This window comes from Bufo gargarizans, unplaced genomic scaffold (assembly GCF_014858855.1).
Source record: "Bufo gargarizans isolate SCDJY-AF-19 unplaced genomic scaffold, ASM1485885v1 original_scaffold_986_pilon, whole genome shotgun sequence".
Classification (NCBI taxonomy): domain Eukaryota; kingdom Metazoa; phylum Chordata; class Amphibia; order Anura; family Bufonidae; genus Bufo; species Bufo gargarizans.
In genome coordinates this window covers 173,606-193,964 of record NW_025334784.1, presented here as the reverse complement: position 1 = coordinate 193,964, position 20,359 = coordinate 173,606, and the positions used below count along the sequence as shown (strand labels likewise).

Sequence of the window (20,359 nt, the reverse complement as noted above, 5' to 3'; positions counted from 1 at the left end):
CAGAGCCACAAACACAGGAGCACTAACCGTACCAGAGCCACAAACACAGGAGCACTAACCGTACCAGAGCCACAAACACAGGAGCACTAACCGTACCAGAGCCACAAATACAGGAGCACTAACCGTCACCAGCAAAAACAGAGGTGGTCCTCAAACACAGGAGTACTAACCGTACTAGAACCACAAATACAGGAGCACTAACCGTACCAGAGCCACAAACACAGGAGCACTAACCGTACCAGAGCCACAAACACAGGAGCACTAACCGTACCAGAGCCACAAACACAGGAGCACTAACCGTACCAGAGCCACAAACACAGGAGCACTAACCGTACCAGAGCCACAAACACAGGAGCACTAACCGTACCAGAGCCACAACACAGGAGCACTAACCGTACCAGAGCCACAAACACAGGAGCACTAACCGTACCAGAGCCACAAATACAGGAGCACTAACCGTACCAGAGCCACAAACACAGGAGCACTAACCGTACCAGAGCCACAAACACAGGAGCACTAACCGTACCAGAGCCACAAACACAGGAGCACTGACCGTACCAGAGCCACAATACAGGAGCACTAACCGTACCAGAGCCACAAACACAGGAGCACTAACCGTACCAGAGCCACAAACACAGGAGCACTAACCGTACCAGAGCCACAAACACAGGAGCACTAACCGTACCAGAGCCACAAATACAGGAGCACTAACCGTACCAGAGCCACAAATACAGGAGCACTAACCGTACCAGAGCCACAAATACAGGAGCACTAACCGTACCAGAGCCACAAATACAGGAGCACTAACCGTACCAGAGCCACAAATACAGGAGCACTAACCGTACCAGAGCCACAAATACAGGAGCACTAACCGTACCAGCAAAAAACAGAGGGGATCCACAAATACAAGAGTACTAGAGCCACAAATACAGGAGTACTAAGAGTACTAGAGCCACAAATACAGGAGTACTAAGAGTACTAGAGCCACAAATACAGGAGTACTAAGAGTACTAGAGCGACAAATACAGGAGTCCTAAGAGTACTAGAGCCACAAATACAGGAGTACTAACAGTACCAGCTCAAATAACTGGCAAAAATGGGAAGAAGATCCACAAACACACGAGTATTAACATTAACATATCAAAAAATACATGAATAATAAGAGTACCAGCGATAAACTGTATATCCACAAACACAGGAGTAATAAAAGTACTAGAGCCCAAAAAACAGGGGTAATGACAGTACCATAAAATAAAAAAAAGGGGTAAATCTGCAAATACACAAGTAATAACCGTACTAGCGAAAAAAAAAAAAAAAAAAAACACAAAGCTGATCTACAGGAGTAATTATAGGATCAGTAAAAAAAACTAAAACAGAGCTGATCTGCAAATACACCAGTAATAACAGTAGCAGATCCATAAATGGACGAGTAATAACAGTACCAGCGAAATAACAGCAGATCCACAAATACAGGAATAGTACCAGAGGGAAAAAAAACTGAACATACACAAATACACAAGTAATAACAGTACCAGAGGGGAAGGGGGGAATTTTAACAGATAAGCATATAAAGGAGTAATAACAGTACTAGAGCAAGAAACACACAAGTAATAACCGTACCAGATCTGTGAATACACGAGTAATAACAGTACCAGAGAAGTACAGAGAGGATCCATAAATACAGCAGTAATACCAGTACCAGAGAAACATCAGAGCGGATCCTCAGATACAAGAGTAATAATAGCGTGAGACGCCTTTACCTCCTGGATCTCCTCAGAGTCTCAGTCTCCAGGAGGGAGAAATTGGACAGAACAGTCCAGGAAGAGTCAGACATGACCCCGCAGAGTCCTCATGGCCGGCACAGCCCACGCCAAGCTCTCAGCCTCCCCGATGTGGCCCCTGGGACCGCACAGACGAGGGGCAGGACTCATTGTGCCGCCTCCACTGCTCCAGATCCATTTCATGAGGAGCAGCATCCTGTGAGGCTGAAGTGACGGCTCCTTTAATCCCCTCGTGCCATCAAAGGGTTAATCCCTGAGGCTGTACGTGGAGGCGTCTCCCACTGCTGCTCGAGAGCCCAGGACGAAGTAATGATAACAACGGCTCCGACACGTTACTATTCACAACAAACGCCACTGGACCCACGGAGAGATAAACGCACCCCAAACACCGCAAAAATACAGTCGTGGCCAAAAGTCTTGAGAATTACATAAATATAGGAAAGTTTTTATAATGGCAATTTGCATCTACTCCAGAATGTTATGAAGAGCGATCAGATGAATTGCATCGTCCTTCTCCAAGTCCAAGAAAGTCCAGCAAGCGCCAGGATCGTCTCCTAAAGAGGATTCAGCTGCGGGATCGGAGTGCCACCAGTGCAGCGCTTGCGCAGGAATGGCAGCAGGCAGGTGTGAGCGCATCTGCACGCACAGTGAGGCGAAGTGGAAGATGGCCTGGTGTCAAGAAGGGCAGCAAAGAAGCCACTTCTCTCCAAAAACCATCAGGGACAGATTGATCTTCTGCAGAAAATATGGTGAATGGACGGCTGAGGACTGGGGCAAAGTCATACTCTCCGATGAAGCCTCTTTCCGATTGTTTGGGGCATCAGGAAAAAGGCTTGTCCGGAGAAGAAAAGGTAAGCGCTACCATCAGTCCTGTGTCATGCCACCAGTAAAGCATCCTGAGTCCATTCATGTGTGGGGTTGCTTCTCATCCAAGGGAGTGGGCTCACTCACAATTCTGCCCAAAAACACAGCCATGAATAAAGAATGGCACCAAAACACCCTCCACCAGCAACTTCTTCCAACAATCCAACAACAGTTTGGTGAAGAACAATGCATTTTCCAGCACGATGGAGCACCGCGCCATAAGGCAAAAGTGACAACTAAGTGGCTCGGGGACCAAAACGGTGACATTTTGGGTCCATGGCCTGGAAACTCCCCAGATCTTAATCCCATTGAGAACTTGTGGTCAATCCTCCAGAGGCGGGTGGACAAACAAAAACCCACTAATTCTGACAAACTCCAAGAAGTGATGATGAAAGAATGGGTTGTCAGTCAGGGATTGGCCCAGAAGTGGATGGAGAGCATGCGCAGTCGGATTGCAGAGGTCCTGAAAAAGAAGGGCCAACACTGCAAATACTGACTCTGCATAAATGTCATGTAATTGTCGATAAAAGCCTCTGAAACGTATGAAGTGCGAGTAATTATATTTCACTGCATCACAGAAACAACTGAGACAAAGATCTAACAGCAGTTTAGCAGCAAACTGTGTGAAGACTAATATTTGTGTCATTCTCAAAACTTTTGGCCACGACTGTACACAGTGACTGCCCCTCGAAGACCGCAAAATACCCACTGAACGCACTCCCCAAATAGCACATAGCATGTAGAACGGATGAAGCTGCCATCGATAAGACCCCCTGACTGACCCATTTGAAGGATTTTATTTTTTATAAACCACATAACAGATCCGTCAACAGCAGCTTGTGGACCGTTTCCAGGTAGAATCAAAGTTAAAGGAAACTGAATAAAAAGTGAAATTACCAAGAAAAGTGATGAAGATGGACGACCAGTGCTAATCAGACTAATACTCTGGGGAGCGTGGCGGGCGTGGGACGGGGGGCCACATCATTTACATATAATGCGCCCAAGTTAACTAATTCCCTAACAATGGAGATTATACCAGGGAATCCGAAGAAGTGACAGCAAGGGAAATTAACGTTCCTGCACTGACTGTGATGCAGATTGTCAGGAGAGATGTTCTGCAGGACAGACGCAGATCTACTCTCATCATCCTTGTAAAGTTAGGTTCACACTCGACACATTTACAGCACAAATCATCCACATGTATGAAAAGGATATTTACTTGAAAATCCCCTCCCCCGCAAAGAGAGGAGATGCTCTACTGGCGACTTTCATCTAAGATTATATTCACCCATCACAGCCGCTCTAAGGGCACTTTCACACTTGCGTTTTTCTTTTCCGGCATAGAGTTCCGTCACAGGGGCTCTATACCGGAAAATAACTGATCAGTTTTATCCCCATGCATTCTGAGTGGAGAGTAATCCATTCAGTTTGCATCAGGATGTCTTCAGTTCAGTCGTTTTGACTGATCAGGCAAAAGAGAAAACCGTAGCATGCTACGGTTTTATCTCCGGCGAAAAAAACTGAAGACTTGCCTGAATGCCGGATCCGGCATTTTTTTCCATAGGAATGTATTAGTGCCGGATCCGGCATTCAAAATACCGGAATGCCGGATCCGTTTTTCCGGTCTGCGCATGCGCAGACCTTTAAAAATGAAAAAAAAAAAAAAACGGATCCGTTTTGCCTGATGACACCGGAAAAACGGATCCGGTATTGCAATGCATTTTTCTGACTGATCAGGCATTTTTCTGACTGATCAGGATCCTGATCAGTCTGAAAAATGCCTGATCAGTCAGAAAAAATGACATCCGTTTGCATACAATTTGCCTGATCAGGCAGTCAGTTCAGGCAATGGAACTGCCTGCCGGAATCAAGCAACGCAAGTGTGAAAGTACCCTAAGCCGAGGCACGAGCCTTCATCAAAGCGCCCACTAATCCAAATCAAAAAGTGCCCCCCATTGGCAGAACGGAGAGACAGCCGAGCTGGACACCTGTATCTGGAGCGCTGTCCAGACATTCTCATCCCTTACATATCACTGACATATTCCACAGCGCTGTCCAGACATTCTCATCCCTTATATATCGCTGACATATTCCACAGCGCTGTCCAGACATTCTCATCCCTTACATATCACTGACATATTCCACAGCGCTGTACAGACATTCTCATCCCTTATATATCACTGACATATTCCACAGCGCTGCACAGACATTCTCATCTCTTATATATCACTGACATATTCCACAGCGCTGTACAGACATTCTCATCACTTATATATCACTGACATATTCCACAGCGCTGTACAGACATTCTCATCCCTTACATATCGCTGACATATTCCACAGCGCTGTACAGACATTCTCATCCCTTATATATCACTGACATATTCCACAGCGCTGTCCAGACATTCTCATCCCTTACATATCACTGACATATTCCACAGCGCTGTACAGACAGACATTCTCATCCCTTATATATCACTGACATATTCCACAGCGCTGTCCAGACATTCTCATCCCTTACATATCGCTGACATATTCCACAGCGCTGTCCAGACATTCTCATCCCTTACATATCGCTGACATATTCCACAGCGCTGTACAGACATTCTCATCCCTTATATATCACTGACATATTCCACAGCGCTGTACAGACATTCTCATCACTTATATATCACTGACATATTCCACAGCACTGTACAGACATTCTTATCACTGATATATCACTAACATATTCCACAGCGCTGTACAGACATTCTCATCACTTATATATCACTGACATATTCCACAGCGCTGTCCAGACATTCTCATCCCTTACATATCGCTGACATATTCCACAGCGCTGTACAGACATTCTCATCCCTTATATATCACTGACATATTCCACAGCGCTGTACAGACATTCTCATCCCTTATATATCACTGACATATTCCACAGCGCTGTCCAGACATTCTCATCCCTTACATATCACTGACATATTCCACAGCGCTGTCCAGACATTCTCATCCCTTACATATCGCTGACATATTCCACAGCGCTGTACAGACATTCTCATCACTTATATATCACTGACATATTCCACAGCGCTGTCCAGACATTCTCATCCCTTATATATCACTGACATATTCCACAGCGCTGTACAGACATTCTCATCACTTATATATCACTGACATATTCCACAGCGCTGTCCAGACATTCTCATCCCTTACATATCGCTGACATATTCCACAGTGCTGTACAGTCATTCTCATCCCTTATATATCGCTGACATATTCCACAGCGCTGTACAGACATTCTCATCACGCTGTCCCCAATGGGGCTCACAATCTATATTCCCCATCAGTAGGTCTCTGGAGTGCAGGAGGAACCCCAGCAAACACTTCTCCATCTGTTGTGCAGTCCAGCAGGTGTCCTCGTCTGTCTCCACACCTTATATTCAGCCTATACCTGTGCCTGGGAAAGCTGGGTGATGACCACTATGGCTGTTATCATACAGCCCCAGCCTTCCCAGTTCAGCAGTCACATACTGATGCACAGGATTATCTACCATGCAGCATTAGAGGAAATCGGGTGACAACCCTATCGAAACTTTACTGGCGGCCAAACTGGTTGGCTACCAGATCAAGTTACTGGAAAAGACAATTCCAGAAGTGGCAGTCACTGGGGACCCCAGAAGGACCCAGGGCCCAGAGCATCCTGGGGAGGAGGTGACCAGCTGTGTTATTCATTATAGATGAAGGATAAGAGCCGAGTGCTGGAGAGTGAGGAGCCGGGGACGGCTGGGCACAGAGGGGTCACAGAAGCTGAAAAGAGACTAGGAAGGTCCCCTGAGCACACAATGGCGGCCTCCTCCACAGCCAGGAAAACCTAATACACAGTACAAATCACCTGGGACCACAGCCCAAGAGATCCACAATGACCACAGGCTCAAAACCTAGGTCAATCCTCTGCCGGCAGAGGACGCTCCAGACCCAGAGACTGACACACCGACCACATGAAGAAAATTGGGTCAGGAGCAGCACAGCAGACGGCTTGTGAAGGGCGATCTAGTGGTCTTGCAATAGCTGGGCAAGGGGTCACAGATCCAACGTGATCCAAAGGTATATAGAAAAGGTAGGAAGCCACAGCAGCATATCCACGAAATCCTCTTTATTCAAACGAGCGCCTCACGACAAGGCATAAAATTAACAGCTGTTAATTTTATGCCTTGTCGTGAGGCGCTCGTTTGAATAAAGAGGATTTCGTGGATATGCTGCTGTGGCTTCCTACCTTTTCTATACACCGACCACATGAGTCTGCCTGGAGCCAGGTCCTGATGATAATCCTCTGCCGGCAGAGGACGCTCCAGACCCAGAGACTGACACACCGACCACACGAGTCTGCCTGGAGCCAGGTCCTGATGATAATCCTCTGCCGGCAGAGGACGCTCCAGACCCAGAGACTGACACACCGACCACACGAGTCTGCCTGGAGCCAGGTCCTGATGATAATCCTCTGCCGGCAGAGGACGCTCCAGACCCAGAGACTGACACACCGACCACACGAGTCTGCCTGGAGCCAGGTCCTGATGATAATCCTCTGCCGGCAGAGGACGCTCCAGACCCAGAGACTGACACACCGACCACACGAGTCTGCCTGGAACCAGGTCCTGATGATAATCCTCTGCCGGCAGAGGACGCTCCAGACCCAGAGACTGACACACCGACCACATGAGTCTGCCTGGAACCAGGTCCTGATGATAATCCTCTGCCGGCAGAGGACGCTCCAGATCCAGAGATGGACACACTGACCACATGAGTCTGCCTGGAGCCAGGTCCTGATGATAATCCTCTGCCGGCAGAGGACGCTCCAGATCCAGAGATGGACACACTGACCACATGAGTCTGCCTGGAGCCAGGTCCTGATGATAATCCTCTGCCGGCAGAGGACGCTCCAGATCCAGAGATGGACACACTGACCACATGAGTCTGCCTGGAGCCAGGTCCTGATGATAATCCTCTGCCGGCAGAGGACACTCCAGACCCAGAGACTGACACACCGACCACATGAGGTGCCCAATGCTGGGTCCAGATCATAATCCTCTGCCGGCAGAGGACGCTCCAGATCCAGGCATGGACACACTGACCACATGAGTCTGCCTGGAGCCAGGTCCTGATGATAATCCTCTGCCGGCAGAGGACACTCCAGACCCAGAGACTGACACACCGACCACATGAGGTGCCCAATGCTGGGTCCAGATCATAATCCTCTGCCGGCAGAGGACGCTCCAGATCCAGAGATGGACACACTGACCACACGAGTCTGCCTGGAGCCGGGTCCAGAGCATAATCCTCTGCCGGCAGAGGACGCTCCAGACCCAGAGACTGACACACCGACCACACGAGTCTGCCTGGAACCAGGTCCTGATGATAATCCTCTGCTGGCAGAGGACGCTCCAGACCCAGAGACTGACACACCGACCACATGAGTCTGCCTGGAGCCAGGTCCTGATGCTAATCCTCTGCCGGCAGAGGACGCTCCAGACCCAGAGACTGACACACCGACCACATGAGGTGCCCAATGCTGGGTCCAGAGCATAATCCTCTGCCGGCAGAGGACGCTCCAGATCCAGAGATGGACACACTGACCATATGAGTCTGCCTGGAGCCAGGTCCTGATGATAATCCTCTGCCGGCAGAGGACGCTCCAGACCCAGACACTGACACACCGACCACACGAGTCTGCCTGGAGCCAGGTCCTGATGATAATCTTCTGCCGGCAGAGGACGCTCCAGACGCAGAGATGGACACACTGACCACATGAGTCTGCCTGGAGCCGGGTCCAGAGCATAATCCTCTGCCGGCAGAGGACGCTCCAGACCCAGACACTGACACACCGAGCACATGAGTCTGCCTGGAGCCAGGTCCTGATGATAATCCTCTGCCGGCAGAGGACGCTCCAGACCCATAGACTGACACACCGACCACATGAGTCTGCCTGGAGCCAGGTCCTGATGATAATCCTCTGCCGGCAGAGGACGCTCTAGACCCAGAGATGGACACACCGACCACATGAGGTGCCCAATGCTGGGTCCAGAGCATAATCCTCTGCAGGCAGAGGACGCTCCAGACCCAGAGATGGACACACCGACCACATGAGTCTGCCTGGAGCCGGGTCCAGAGCATAATCCTCTGCCGGCACAGTACGCTACAGACCCAGAGACTGACACACCGACCACACAAGTCTGCCTGGAGCCAGGTCCTGATGATAATCCTCTGCCGGCAGAGGACGCTCCAGACCCAGAGACTGACACACCGACCACACGAGTCTGCCTGGAGCCAGGTCCTGATGATAATCCTCTGCCGGCAGAGGACGCTCCAGACGCAGAGACTGACACACCGACCACACGAGTCTGCCTGGAGCCAGGTCCTGATGATAATCCTCTGCCGGCAGAGGACGCTCCAGACCCAGAGACTGACACACCGACCACACGAGTCTGCCTGGAGCCAGGTCCTGATGATAATCCTCTGCAGGCAGAGGACGCTCCAGACCCAGAGACTGACACACCGACCACACGAGTCTGCCTGGAGCCAGGTCCTGATGATAATCCTCTGCCGGCAGAGGACGCTCCAGACCCAGAGACTGACACACCGACCACATGAGTCTGCCTGGAGCCAGGTCCTGATGATAATCCTCTGCCGGCAGAGGACGCTCCAGACCCAGAGAGAGACTGACACACCGACCACATGAGGTGCCCAATGCTGGGTCCAGATCATAATCCTCTGCCGGCAGAGGACACTCCAGACCCAGAGACTGACACACCGACCACACGAGTCTGCCTGGAGCCAGGTCCTGATGATAATCCACTGCCGGCAGAGGACGCTCCAGACCCAGAGACTGACACACCGACCACACGAGTCTGCCTGGAGCCAGGTCCTGATGATAATCCTCTGCCGGCAGAGGACGCTCCAGACCCAGAGACTGACACACCGACCACATGAGGTGCCCAATGCTGGGTCCAGAGCATAATCCTCTGCAGGCAGAGGACGCTCCAGATCCAGAGATGGACACACTGACCACATGAGTCTGCCTGGAGCCGGGTCCAGAGCATAATCCTCTGCCGGCAGAGGACGCTCCAGACCCAGACACTGACACACCGACCACACGAGTCTGCCTGGAGCCAGGTCCTGAAGATAATCCTCTGCCGGCAGAGGACGCTCCAGACCCAGAGACTGACACACCGACCACACGAGTCTGCCTGGAGCCAGGTCCTGATGATAATCCTCTGCCGGCAGAGGACGCTCTAGACCCAGAGATGGACACACCGACCACATGAGGTGCCCAATGCTGGGTCCAGAGCATAATCCTCTGCCGGCAGAGAACGCTCCAGACCCAGAGACTGACACACCGACCACATGAGGTGCCCAATGCTGGGTCCAGAGCATAATCCTCTGCAGGCAGAGGACGCTCCAGACCCAGAGATGGACACACCGACCACATGAGTCTGCCTGGAGCCGGGTCCAGAGCATAATCCTCTGCCGGCACAGTACGCTACAGACCCAGAGACTGACACACCGACCACATGAGTCTGCCTGGAGCCAGGTCCTGATGATAATCCTCTGCCGGCAGAGGACGCTACAGACCCAGAGACTGACACACCGACCACACAAGTCTGCCTGGAGCCAGGTCCTGATGATAATCCTCTGCCGGCAGAGGACGCTACAGACCCAGAGACTGACACACCGACCACACAAGTCTGCCTGGAGCCAGGTCCTGATGATAATCCTCTGCCGGCAGAGGACGCTCCAGACCCAGAGACTGACATACCGACCACATGAGTCTGCCTGGAGCCAGGTCCTGATGATAATCCTCTGCCGGCAGAGGACGCTCCAGACCCAGAGACTGACACACCGACCACATGAGGTGCCCAATGCTGGGTCCAGAGCATAATCCTCTGCCGGCAGAGGACGCTCCAGACCCAGAGACTGACACACCGACCACATGAGTCTGCCTGGAGCCAGGTCCTGATAATCCTCTGCCGGCAGAGGACGCTCCAGACCCAGAGACTGACACACCGAGCACATGAGTCTGCCTGGAGCCAGGTCCTGATGATAATCCTCTGCCGGCAGAGGACGCTCCAGACCCAGAGACTGACACACCGACCACATGAGGTGCCCAATGCTGGGTCCAGATCATAATCCTCTGCCGGCAGAGGACGCTCCAGACCCAGAGACTGACACACCGACCACATGAGGTGCCCAATGCTGGGTCCAGATCATAATCCTCTGCCGGCACAGAGATGGACACACCGAACACATGGGTCACCCCCTGCAAGAGGAGCCGCTGATTTTTAACATTTATCCTATCAGTGTTTATTTTATTATTGAGTGTAAAAATAATTGTATACTTTTTTTATTGTCCCCACCATGGCTGCCCATAGAGGCCGTCACCCAGCCTGAGTGACAGCCACCGCTCTTCCTGTGTGGGTGCCAGTCTTATTATTTTAATGCAAAATATTTCCGGATCCGCGCCGATTCTCTCTGCAGCGGCCTCTACAAGGTGTACTCCCTTCTCCGTGAATCCCGCGACACGGTCTGATCCTCCATCAATGGCGCGCCATCAACGGCGGAAAATCCTGAATAAGAAAAATATAGAGTGAAGGTCGGGCACATCAGAGGTGACGAGGACACCGACTCAGTCACCAAACGTCCAGATATGACCGACGACGGCTTCGCTACAGCTTCTTCAGGGGCAATATTAACCCTCGTCGGTCTTATCTGGATGTTTGGTGACCGAGTCTGTGTCCTCGTCACCTCTGATGTGCCCGACCTTCACTCTATTTTTCTTATTCAGGATTTTCCGCCGTTGATGGCGCACCATTGATGGAGGGACAGAACAACCTTGGAAGGAGGATCAGACCGGGATGCGGGATTCACCTTGCAGAGACCCAGTAATATTTAGTACTGTGACTCCGACAGGGATTTGTGGCCTATCCCCAGCTGGATCCTGCAGCCAACGTGTACACTCAGGAAGGACAGAAAACCGGGGAGATTTTACTGTTTTAGGATTCTACTCAAGAAGAAGGGAGATCAGGATGAACATCAGGGAAGTGATGCAGAGCAGAGGATGAGTACATGATATATACTAAAGCTGTGAAAATAATACCACATCTCAGGCTGGGATCTATGGGGGTCCTGGAAAAGAAGGGGCTGAGCTATAAGAGAGCCCTTGGCAGAAGCGGGGCCAGGATCTAAAGGGGGGGGGGGGGGGGGGGTCTGAGGGAACAGGGTCCATGGGGGCTCTGAGGAAAGGAGGGACCAGGAACTATGGGGGTCCTGAAGTGAGAATATGACAGGATCTATGGGGGTGCAATGGGAGGAGGGTCTGGGATCTACAATGGTTCTGAGAGACGGAGGGGGTCTTTAACAGTTTGTGTGTTCTCCGACCTGCGGGCCCTCATATCAGCAGCCGCAGGGTGTAAGGCGAGTTTACTGACGTTTATGCCCCACACAGGAGCGGACACAGACGCCCCCTATGGTCCGGGCTCCTCAGAATGCCCCACACAGGAGCGGACACAGACGCCCCCTATGGTCCGGGCTCGGAATGCCTCACACAGGAGCAGACACAGACGCCCCCTATGGTCCGGGCTCGGAATGCCCCACACAGGAGCAGACACAGACGCCCCCTATGGTCCGGGCTCGGAATGCCCCACACAGGAGCGGACACAGACGCCCCCTATGGTCCGGGCTCGGAATGCCCCACACAGGAGCAGACACAGACGCCCCCTATGGTCCGGGCTCAGAATGCCCCACACAGGAGCGGACACAGACGCCCCCTATGGTCCGGGCTCGGAATGCCCCACACAGGAGCAGACACAGACGCCCCCTATGGTCCGGGCTCGGAATGCCCCACACAGGAGCGGACACAGACGCCCCCTATGGTCCGGGCTCGGAATGCCCCACACAGGAGCAGACACAGACGCCCCCTATGGTCCGGGCTCAGAATGCCCCACACAGGAGCGGACACAGACGCCCCCTATGGTCCGGGCTCGGAATGCCCCACACAGGAGCAGACACAGACGCCCCCTATGGTCCGGGCTCAGAATGCCTCACACAGGAGCAGACACAGATGCCCCCTATGGTCCGGGGTCGGAATGCCCCACACAGGAGCAGACACAGACGCCCCCTATGGTCCGGGCTCGGAATGCCCCACACAGGAGCGGACACAGACGCCCCCTATGGTCCGGGCTCGGAATGCCCCACACAGGAGCAGACACAGACGCCCCCTATGGTCCGGGCTCAGAATGCCCCACACAGGAGCGGACACAGACGCCCCCTATGGTCCGGGCTCGGAATGCCCCACACAGGAGCAGACACAGACGCCCCCTATGGTCCGGGCTCAGAATGCCCCACACAGGAGCAGACACAGATGCCCCCTATGGTCCGGGCTCGGAATGCCCCACACAGGAGCAGACACAGACGCCCCCTATGGTCCGGGCTCGGAATGCCTCACACAGGAGCGGACACAGACGCCCCCTATGGTCCGGGCTCGGAATGCCCCACACAGGAGCGGACACCGACTCCCCCTATGGTCCGTGCTCGGAATGCCTCACACAGGAGCGGACGCAGACCCCCCCTATGGTCCGGGCTCGGAATGCCCCACACAGGAGCGGACACCGACGCCCCCTATGGTCCGGGCTCGGAATGCCTCACACAGGAGCAGACACAGACGCCCCCTATGGTCCGGGCTCGGAATGCCTCACACAGGAGCGGACACCGACTCCCCCTATGGTCCGGGCTCGGAATGCCCCACACAGGAGCGGACACAGACGCCCCCTATGGTCCGGGCTCCTCGGAATGCCCCACACAGGAGCGGACACCGACTCCCCCTATGGTCCGGGCTCGGAATGCCTCACACAGGAGCAGACACAGACGCCCCCTATGGTCCGGGCTCCTCAGAATGCCCCACACAGGAGCGGACACAGACGCCCCCTATGGTCCGGGCTCCTCAGAATGCCCCACACAGGAGCGGACACAGACGCCCCCTATGGTCCGGGCTCGGAATGCCTCACACAGGAGCGGACACCGACTCCCCCTATGGTCCGGGCTCAGAATGCCTCACACAGGAGCGGACACAGACGCCCCCTATGGTCCGGGCTCGGAATGCCTCACACAGGAGCGGACACCGACTCCCCCTATGGTCCGTGCTCGGAATGCCTCACACAGGAGCGGACACAGACGCCCCCTATGGTCCGGGCTCCTCAGATTGCCCCACACAGGGGCAGACACCGACACCCTCTATGGTCCGGGCTCGGAATGCCCCACACAGGAGCGGACACAGACGCCCCCTATGGTCCGGGCTCGGAATGCCTCACACAGGAGCAGACACAAACGCCCCCTATGGTCCGGGCTCAGAATGCCTCACACAGGAGCGGACACAGACGCCCCCTATGGTCCGGGCTCCTCAGATTGCCCCACACAGGGGCAGACACCGACACCCTCTATGGTCCGGGCTCGGAATGCCCCACACAGGAGCGGACACCGACTCCCCCTATGGTCCGGGCTCGGAATGCCTCACACAGGAGCAGACACAAACGCCCCCTATGGTCCGGGCTCCTCAGAATGCCCCACACAGGAGCGGACACAGACGCCCCCTATGGTCCGGGCTCCTCAGAATGCCCCACACAGGAGCGGACACCGACTCCCCCTATGGTCCGGGCTCGGAATGCCTCACACAGGAGCGGACACCGACTCCCCCTATGGTCCGGGCTCGGAATGCCTCACACAGGAGCGGACACAGACGCCCCCTATGGTCCGGGCTCGGAATGCCTCACACAGGAGCGGACACAGACGCCCCCTATGGTCCGGGCTCGGAATGCCTCACACAGGAGCAGACACAGACGCCCCCTATGGTCCGGGCTCGGAATGCCTCACACAGGAGCAGACACAAACGCCCCCTATGGTCCGGGCTCAGAATGCCCCACACAGGAGCAGACACAGACGCCCCCTATGGTCCGGGCTCAGAATGCCCCACACAGGAGCGGACACAGACGCCCCCTATGGTCCGGGCTCGGAATGCCTCACACAGGAGCAGACACAGACGCCCCCTATGGTCCGGGCTCGGAATGCCTCACACAGGAGCAGACACAAACGCCCCCTATGGTCCGGGCTCAGAATGCCTCACACAGGAGCGGACACCGACGCCCCCTATGGTCCGGGCTCGGAATGCCTCACACAGGAGCAGACACAGACGCCCCCTATGGTCCGGGCTCCTCAGAATGCCTCACACAGGAGCAGACACAAACGCCCCCTATGGTCCGGGCTCGGAATGCCCCACACAGGAGCGGACACCGACGCCCCCTATGGTCCGGGCTCCTCAGAATGCCCCACACAGGAGCAGACACAGACGCCCCCTATGGTCCGGGCTCGGAATGCCTCACACAGGAGCGGACACCGACGCCCCCTATGGTCCGGGCTCCTCAGAATGCCCCACACAGGAGCGGACACCGACTCCCCCTATGGTCCGGGCTCGGAATGCCCCACACAGGGGGAGACACCGACACCCTCTATGGTCCGGGCTCGGAATGCCCCACACAGGAGCGGACACCGACTCCCCCTATGGTCCGGGCTCGGAATGCCTCACACAGGAGCGGACACAGACGCCCCCTATGGTCCGGGCTCGGAATGCCTCACACAGGAGCAGACACAGACGCCCCCTATGGTCCGGGCTCGGAATGCCTCACACAGGAGCAGACACAAACGCCCCCTATGGTCCGGGCTCAGAATGCCTCACACAGGGGCAGACACAGACGCCCCCTATGGTCCGGGCTCCTCAGAATGCCCCACACAGGGGCAGACACCGACACCCTCTATGGTCCGGGCTCAGAATGCCCCACACAGGAGCAGACACAGATGCCCCCTATGGTCCGGGCTCGGAATGCCCCACACAGGAGCAGACACAGACGCCCCCTATGGTCCGGGCTCGGAATGCCTCACACAGGAGCGGACACAGACGCCCCCTATGGTCCGGGCTCGGAATGCCTCACACAGGAGCGGACACCGACTCCCCCTATGGTCCGGGCTCGGAATGCCCCACACAGGAGCAGACACAGACGCCCCCTATGGTCCGGGCTCGGAATGCCTCACACAGGAGCGGACACAGACGCCCCCTATGGTCCGGGCTCGGAATGCCTCACACAGGAGCGGACACCGACTCCCCCTATGGTCCGGGCTCGGAATGCCTCACACAGGAGCGGACACAGACGCCCCCTATGGTCCGGGCTCAGAATGCCCCACACAGGAGCAGACACAGACGCCCCCTATGGTCCGGGCTCCTCGGAATGCCCCACACAGGAGCGGACACCGACTCCCCCTATGGTCCGGGCTCGGAATGCCCCACACAGGAGCAGACACAGACGCCCCCTATGGTCCGGGCTCCTCGGAATGCCCCACATAGGAGCAGACACAGACGCCCTCTATGGTCCGGGCTCGGAATGCCTCACACAGGAGCGGACACAAACGCCCCCTATGGTCCGGGCTCGGAATGCCCCACACAGGAGCGGACACCGACTCCCCCTATGGTCCGGGCTCGGAATGCCCCACACAGGAGCAGACACAGACGCCCCCTATGGTCCGGGCTCCTCGGAATGCCCCACATAGGAGCAGACACAGACGCCCTCTATGGTCTGGGCTCGGAATGCCTCACACAGGAGCAGACACAGACGCCCCCTATGGTCCGGGCTCGGAATGCCTCACACAGGAGCGGAAACAGACGCCCCCTATGGTCCGGGCTCGGAATGCCTCACACAGGAGCGGACACAGACGCCCCCTATGGTCCGGGCTCGGAATGCCCCACACAGGAGCGGACACAGACGCCCCCTATGGTCCGGGCTCGGAATGCCCCACACAGGAGCGGACACCGACTCCCCCTATGGTCCGGGCTCGGAATTCCCCACACACTTTCATGCACACATGCTGTAAGGCAAACGTCAGAACATGCGGGTGTTATACATGGTGACCCCACAACACTGTCACTCGCCCCCTTACCTCCATTGTAGCGGGCTGCCGGGGTTACTCTGCATCTGAGAAGAGGTGAAAAAGGGAGCAGCATTGAGCGCACAATCTGCGCTGTACGGCACCGTGAGATGCTGGAGGTTAGGTGCGGATGATGGGGATAGAAGGCGGTGCTGCCCGTCACCTCCTCGGCCATGGAGATGCAGTGGGCAGAAGATTCTGACAGAACACCACAGAAAGGCAGAATTAGACAGGGATGAGGAGATGGGGAACAGCACATGGGGCCCGCTGCAGGACTGGATCCTGGGGGCCCCCACATATCACCCAAGTAAGGGCGACATTTGTAGTTAATGCTTCACTAAACCCACAAGATGCGGTTAAAGGCGGCGCCGTAGTACGGTATGATGAACTTACAGACAACTAGAGAGCGCCATGTCTGCAGCCAGGAACACGTCAGACGCCGCCTCATCCACCAATCACAGCGCCACGATGCACGACCACCCAGAAAATAACTAAACCAGGACCTAACAGGAGCCGCAGCGGCACTTACTGGAGTCGGAGGTTGGGGGCTCCAAGCTGCTCTCTCCTGCGCTTCATCATGGTGGCGTCTACACAGACAACAATGCAGCAAACGCCCAAGAATCCAATGTCAGTGGAAGTAAGTGGTCAGAGCTGCAGTCATGCTCCGGAGCAGCGATCCTCTGGGAGCCGCGTCTGCTCCTTGTGTGGATGTCTGCGAGGCTGGCCGCCCCCAGCACGGTCCACCTGGGACTTAGCAGACATATAAATAGCAGTGCACGCATGATATGGGTGACAGCAAGTCACCGACACCCAGCCAAATCTTCACCTCGGCCTCAGAGGGTGGAGGAGGGGCGCGGGCACCATGCAGGAGGCCAGGACGCTGGAGGGTGCAGCTGTTCCTCTCACACAGCGAGCGTTCCTCTCCACGTCTGAGCTAGGTCAGTCCTGAGGTAAGTGCACGCTCCAATCTGCACCCTGCCCAGCCGGATCCATACTCCGTAACCTCGGAGACACCAGACAGCTCCAGGGAGACGCCTCTATGGTCGCGAGATCTGGACTAGACTACCAGATACCGGGCATCAGGTAAGTAGGACTACGACAAGACCCCGCCCACATGTCCTTTTTAGCTGGACTGCAGAGCCAATGAACAGTCCCCAAACTGTGGCTGTACAGCGAGGTCGGCGCCCAGCAACGGCGCCCACTGCTACGTCGGCGCCCAGCAACGGCGCCCACTGCTACGTCGGCGCCCAGCAACGGCGCCCACTGCTACGTCGGCGCCCAGCAACGGCGCCCACTGCTACGTCGGCGCCCAGCAACGGCGCCCACTGCTACGTCGGCGCCCAGCAACGGCGCCCACTGCTACGTCGGCGCCCACTGCTACGTCGGCGCCCACTGCTACGTCGGCGCCCACTGCTACGTCGGCGCCCACTGCTACGTCGGCGCCCACTGCTACGTCGGCGCCCACTGCTACGTCGGCGCCCAGCAACGGCGCCCACTGCTACGTCGGCGCCCAGCAACGGCGCCCACTGCTACGTCGGCGCCCAGCAACGGCGCCCACTGCTACGTCAGCGCCCAGCAACGGCGCCCACTGCTACGTCAGCGCCCAGCAACGGCGCCCACTGCTACGTCAGCGCCCAGCAACGGCGCCCACTGCTACGTCAGCGCCCAGCAACGGCGCCCACTGCTACGTCAGCGCCCAGCAACGGCGCCCACTGCTACGTCAGCGCCCAGCAACGGCGCCCACTGCTACGTCAGCGCCCAGCAACGGCGCCCACTGCTACGTCAGCGCCCACTGCTACGTCAGCGCCCACTGCTACGTCAGCGCCCACTGCTACGTCAGCGCCCACTGCTACGTCAGCGCCCAGCAATGGCGCCCACTGCTACGTCAGCGCCCAGCAATGGTGCTACAGATATTTGCCGTCCTTGTCTAAACTGTCTGAAAACTTGTCTAGAACCGCTGCAAACGTAGGGAACATCTGTCCTCTGTCACGATAACTAGGGGGCGGCAGACAGCGCAATCTACGTGGCATGGGGGTAACACCCGCAACGATACAGGGGGCAGCCATAGGAAATGTGAAGAGACTCCAGTGGCACCTGCAGGTGAAGCGCAGTACTGCAGCCATGAGAGCCCAGGCCTCAATGTCTGACCTGTGGGGGCCTCAGAGCAGCCCTCGTAATAAAATTGGCGTATCTTGTGGCAGACCGTGCACCTTGTAGATCGTAAGCTCTGGTGGCCAGGGTCCGCTCCCCTCTGTAGCAGTACAATCACAGTATGATATTTCTCATACTTGTATTTTACATTAAGTATGTGAACCCCTCCTGATATACAGGGAATTAATGGGGCTTTCAAATAAATTATTTCAGTAAATCTGCCGCAAGGCCTTCTCATTTTTTTATTACTCTGCATTTTCAAGTTGACACCTCCTTATGGAGAGCCCCTCGGCATGAAGAGTCCTATAGGCTGTGCGCTGCTCCCCTGGAATTTCGGGAAGAGGACATGCAAATGAGCTCTTAGCAAGCGCCGATGCCACCACCTATAGGTCGGTGTTTGAGGAGCACTGCCCGACTATAAGCCTGGTCGCTCCATAAGGAGATCCAGCACTCCCCAAATCCTGACCTAGGCCTCTTCTCTCTACTCCACCCATACTCATGTCTGCAGATGGGACGCTGGCTTACCTAGCATGGTGTCTCGAGGCCTGAGCAGTCTACAGGAGAGCAGTCTTATGTCAGGTGGCACAAGAGGCGGAGTTTGATCGCAGCTCATTTGCATACATTAAACCCTCAGCTGTAAAGAGCTCCTCCTCCACTTTGTGTAGTCCCTCACCATGTTCAATAACTCTGCTTGCAATCAAAGAACAGAACAACCCAGTCACCTTTAGGCTAGAATAAGCCCTGCTCATAGAAGAACTGAGGGTTTGTTACAATTGGACTTGGTTGTAGACAATCCTCAAGCAAGCAGAGATCTTGAAAATGGTGAAGTACTGAGATGGGCACCCTTTAATGCCTGCGCTCACAATGGAGCCGCCAGAATATCCTCAGCAGGAGGCGAGGCCTTGAGACCCCCAGTGATCCTCTGAAATCGCCGCCATTTACGAACGCACCGTCTGCATTATTAAAGTTGCTGGGCACATGGCGCAGATATGCGAGAGAGTCCTGCCCGCGCTGCATGCCCATCATGGCAGCACACAGGGAACGCAGAGGTGTGACCAACTCGGGGATGGGGCTTATGGTGACGGACGTGGCAGGTGACCAGTGACACAGAATGTGGAGGCTCCTAGGACACATGTGGAGGAGAGGTGCCACACACATTAGCCCTCGTTGGCCACGAGTCCAGATACAGTCCAGTGCCAGGACCAAGCCTGTAACGGGCGGTGAGCTCAGGCCGCCATACTGGGAGATACCGCGCTGTGTGCACAAGGCCGCGTCTCCGACGTGGGAAGATACAAGGACGGGATCTCACCACGAGATCCTGCATCCAGAACACACAATATGGCCACCGGAGGGCGCCACACGCTGATGGTTCAGCAGTCTGGCCCGGTGCGGCCCCCTCTGGATCAGGGTCTGTCATTCACATCCGGACCCCCCACAAGCAGGATACCAGGGATGTGACACAGGGGAAGCAATGCATCATCTAAAGGGTTAAGTTACCCAGGCTTCAGAGGGCAATTAACTGCATGTAAATGAACAGCATTTCTGCCTTCACT

The 20,359-nt window shown here is 55.4% G+C and overlaps 1 protein-coding gene across 7 annotated transcripts in view; it reads right to left on the bottom strand.

Annotated features, from left to right (window-relative positions):
* LOC122924278 (microtubule-associated serine/threonine-protein kinase 2-like) overlaps positions 1–20,359 on the bottom strand; it is a 103,270-nt gene that overhangs the window by 36,651 nt on the left and 46,260 nt on the right. Inside the window, exons 1-2 of one of the 7 annotated variants that reach the window (XM_044275225.1) lie at positions 17,185–17,689; positions 16,668–16,853 (exon numbers count right to left, since the gene is read on the bottom strand). The exons of 5 other annotated variants lie outside the window; for them this stretch is intronic. In XM_044275225.1, the coding sequence (XP_044131160.1) occupies positions 16,668–16,853; positions 17,185–17,234 (236 nt within the window). In that variant the 5' untranslated portion in view covers positions 17,235–17,689. Of the gene's footprint in view, positions 1–16,667; positions 16,854–17,184; positions 17,690–20,359 lie in introns of those variants that run through there. One more of the 7 variants, XM_044275228.1, reaches the window with a different exon arrangement.